General features: G+C 42.0%; 1 protein-coding gene across 1 annotated transcript; it reads left to right on the forward strand.

Annotated features, from left to right (window-relative positions):
* The first annotated feature begins 2,031 nt into the window (after positions 1 to 2,031).
* LOC122914323 (olfactory receptor 4B1) lies at positions 2,032 to 2,949 on the forward strand. Its single transcript, XM_044260955.1, has one exon. The coding sequence runs from the start codon at positions 2,032 to 2,034 to the stop codon at positions 2,947 to 2,949; it is 918 nt and encodes a 305-aa protein (XP_044116890.1).
* Positions 2,950 to 4,395: the final 1,446 nt, after the last annotated feature.

Raw genomic sequence — 4,395 nt, forward strand, 5'->3', positions numbered from 1 at the left:
CCCCCTGCTGGGGGATACTGAGTCCACAACTCAGCACCATTAGCTGCAGCTCTAACCCCTGGTCAAATCCATGCCATGGGGGCATAGGAAGAAGGGGCATCTCCAGTCTCACACTCTCCTCAGTATCCCACACAGCTTCTTGGTTTCTTTTGTTCCAGAGGTGGTGGCATGGAAATGTTCCCAGCAACTTGGAGTTCACTGGAATGTTCCTGCTATTCACAAGGAAGGCATAATTGGACAAGTTTTGTATTAATGATAGGTCTTGGTGTTATTTCTCAAAGGTGCTGGAGTGGCTAACCCCTTTCTTCTCTGGCTAAGGAGTGGTAGCTCTCCCTCCCTTTCTAGAAAGCCCTGCATTCCAGCCTTGGCTCAATCACTCACAAGTGTATTTGGACAGGTTACTTAACCTCTCTGAGTCAGAGTTTACTCACCTATCAATTAGCTACCTCAAAGTGGTACAGCAAGAATTAATTGAGGGGACAATGATAAAGTGCTTACCACAGTCCAGCACACAGTAGATACTAACTAACTGTCAAGTGTCTGCCCTTGTGGCTGTTGGGATGACAATAACAATGACAATGGTGAATATCAGGTCGACACATACTTTAGTTTCCCTTAGGCCACCAGACTGTTTTACATCCTCTGTGGTGGTTTCCGATGCTTTCATTTTTTCCCCTCTGCTCCAGTAAGGGGACCACCTCTTGCTTTCCCTCTCCTGTTCAGTTGTTCTTCTTGGGTACCCTTCTTTCATGCCATGCAATGCTCCCATTTCTTCCTCCAGTGCTAGCCAGGTAACTTGCCGAGGATTCTCTCAGCATATTGTCACCTTGTGTATATCTTCTAATTTTTACTATGAGAGAAATTGGTGATGGGGGAAGTACTTAATCTTTTTCAGTTTAGAAGCACAAGTGGAAGAAGGAAAAATAAGAGGAATAAGAAATACTTCAAAGTAATTGTACTTGTTTTTTTAGCTGAACTATAACTGACACAAGATGTTACATTAGTTTCAGGCATACAACATTGTGACTGACAACTTCAGAGTAATTTCAAAAGCAGAGAAAATGTCAAGAGTTTCCCTCTACCTCATTTCATAAACGTGCTACTGAATTGTATGAAGCAAAAAGCTTCCTGAGGGTGAGAGCCATTTTTCTTTCTTCCCTCATATGTCCTGAATTGCCTGGGCACATGGTAGATGCTTAATAAAACATTTGGTCAAAGAACCGGCTTGAAATAAATCCTCACCTCCTGCTGACAAAGATGAGAATACTGGAAGACAGAAACAACTGAACAGGTGAATCCCCATATATTATATGTGAATTATTGTTTGATACTGACTATATTCTCAACAGCTTCCAGATGTCCACTTTGGCCCCAGGCATCACAATTTTCTCAAAATGTTTGTTACATTTCATGAAGATGTGGGGTTGGGCAAAGCCATAGGGCCTGAAAAATTTAGAAACTTTGATAGTATCATGTAAGGAAACCACTGAAGACACTCGTTAGAGAGGGAGAACTATTAATGAGATTGGCATTTCTGAGGAGTAAATGGAGGGAAAAGGAATTCAGGAGCAGAAGTTCACTTGAGAATTTCTCTTGCTAAGGCATGATAAGAATTGTTGGTAATAGGGATACCTATTATTGCTGAAAATGTTGGTTATTATTTTCAATGTGGGTATACTTGAGATAACATACTAGTTGGAATAAAATGATATGGTTCTTGTTCTGGGTCCACTTCTTACTGGGAGGCTTTGCTAACTCACAACCTCTCTGAGCCTTGGTTTTCTCGCTTATGAATTGGGGATCATGGAGTTTTTGTGAGATAGATTGCATAGTGCTTTGTATTGAGTGGGGTATTGGGTAGTGAATGGATAAATATTGGTTATGTTAACAAATAAGTAAGTAAAATAAACAAGTACGATGTTATGTACTAAAGGGTTCTATTAACAGCAAGTACTAAATAAGCATGCATGATTGGTATTATGATATGTTTGTTTTGTCACAGGACTCTTCTTTGAGATTCATCTTCTCCACATGGAGTCCAGTACAAATAATGTGACTGAGTTAATTTTCACTGGCCTTTTCCAGGATCCAGAGGTGCAGAGAGTGTGTTTTGTGGTGTTTCTTCTTGTGTACCTGGCCACAGTGGTGGGCAATGGTCTCATTGTCCTGACAGTCAATGTCAGTAAGAGTCTGCATTCCCCCATGTTCTTCTTCCTTAGCTACCTGTCCCTGGTGGAGATCACTTATTCCTCCACTGTAGTCCCTAAATTCATCACAGACTTACTTGCCAAGATTAAAACCATTTCCCTGAAGGGCTGTGTGACTCAGATATTCTTCTTCCACTTCTTTGGGGTCACTGAGATCTTTCTGCTTGTGGTGATGGCATATGACCGCTATGTGGCCATCTGTAAGCCTCTTCATTATATGAACATTATGAGCCGTCCACTGTGTCATGTACTGGTGACTGGCTCCTGGCTTGGTGGCTTTTTTCACTCCATTATACAGATTCTCATCACCATCCAGTTGCCCTTCTGTGGTCCCAATGTGATTGACCACTACTTCTGTGATCTTCAGCCATTATTCAAACTTGCTTGTACGGACACTTCTGTGGAGGGGGTTATTGTGTTGGCCAACAGTGGCTTAATTGCTCTGTGCTCCTTCCTCATCTTGGTGTCCTCCTATATTGTCATCCTTTTCAACCTGAGGAATCATTCTGCAGAGGGGAGGCGCAAAGCTCTCTCCACCTGTGCCTCTCACATCACAGTGGTCCTTTTGTTCTTTGGACCTGCCATCTTCCTCTACATGCGACCTTCCTCCACCTTTACTGAGGATAAACTGGTGGCCGTGTTCTACACAGTTGTCACTCCCATGCTAAACCCCATCATATACACACTCAGAAATGCAGAGGTGAAAATTGCCGTGAGGAGGTTGTGGGGCAAAAAGAACTAAGGGATGGAGTAAGAATGGGAAAATGATAAAGAAAAACACATATCTGATTATTCTCTGTTCTTGAAATAGATTTTTAAAAAAATTTTTTCAATTTATTTATTTTCAGAAAAACAGTATTCATTATTTTTTCACACACCCAGAGCTCCATGCAATCCATGCCCTCTATAATACCCACCACCTGGTACCCCAACCTCCCACCCCCCCCGCCACTTCAAACCCCTCAGATTGAAATAGATTTTGATTTCAGTGAGACATTCAGAAATGGCAGAAACAAATGTAAGGACTTAATATTGCTGCTTCTGTGGTTATTCCTAGAACCAAAGACTTGGCTGGTATCCTGGTATAATGTTCCAGGACGAGATCAGATTGGCTCCATGATATCCAACCATGTCATGGTGTTGGGTAGTACTGAGACTCAAATTAATCAAAACCTCCTGCACAGCAAAAGAAACAGTCAAAAAAACAAAGAGGCAACCCATGGAATGGGAGAAGATATTTGCAAATGACAGTACAGACAAAAGGTTGATATCCAGGATCTATAATGAACTCCTCAAACTCAACACACACGAAACAGGCAAACATATCAAAAAATGGGCAGAAGATATGAACACTTCTCCAATCAAGACATACAAATGGCTATCAGACACATGAAAAAATGTTCATCATCATTAGCCCTCAGGGAGATTCAAATTAAAACCACATTGAGATATCACCTTACACCAGCTAGAATGGCCAAAATTAACAAAACAGGAAACAACATGTGTTGGAGAGGATGTGGAGAAAGGGGAACCGTCTTACACTGTTCGTGGGAATGCAAGTTGGTGCAGCCTCTTTGGAGAACAGTGTGGAGATTCCTCAAGAAATTAAAAATAGAGCTTCCCTATGACCCTGCAATTGCACTCCTGGGTATTTACCCCAAAGATACTGATGTCATGAAAAGAAGGGCCATCTGTACCCCAATGTTTATAGCAGCAATGGCCATGGTCGCCAACTGTGGAAAGAACCAAGATGCCCTTCAACGGATGAATGGATAAGGAAGATGGGGTCCATATACACTATGGAGTATTATGCCTCCATCAGAAAGGATGAATACCCAACTTTTGTAGCAACATGGATGGGACTGGAAGAGATTATGCTGAATGAAATAAGTCAAGCAGAGAGAGTCAATTATCATATGGTTTCACTTATTTGTGGAGCATAACAAATAGCATGGAGGACAAGGGGCGTTAGAGAGGAGAAGGGAGTTGGGGTAAATTGGAAGGGGAGGTGAACCACGAGAGACTATGGACTCTGAAAAACAATCTGAGGGGTTTGAAGTGGCAGGGGGTGGGAGGCTGGGGTACCAGGTGGTGGGTATTATAGAGGGCACGGCTTGCATGGAGCACTGGGTGTGGTGAAAAAATAATACTGTTTTTCTGAAAATAAATAAATTGAAAAAAATGCAAA

The sequence above is a fragment of the Neovison vison genome, chromosome 7 (genome assembly GCF_020171115.1).
Source record: "Neovison vison isolate M4711 chromosome 7, ASM_NN_V1, whole genome shotgun sequence".
NCBI classification, from domain to species: Eukaryota; Metazoa; Chordata; class Mammalia; order Carnivora; family Mustelidae; genus Neogale; species Neogale vison.

Coding starts and splice junctions, on each gene's coding strand:
- LOC122914323 (XM_044260955.1), top strand. CDS start 2,032: ATGGAGTCCAGTACAAATAATGTGACTGAGTTAATTTTCACTGGCCTT.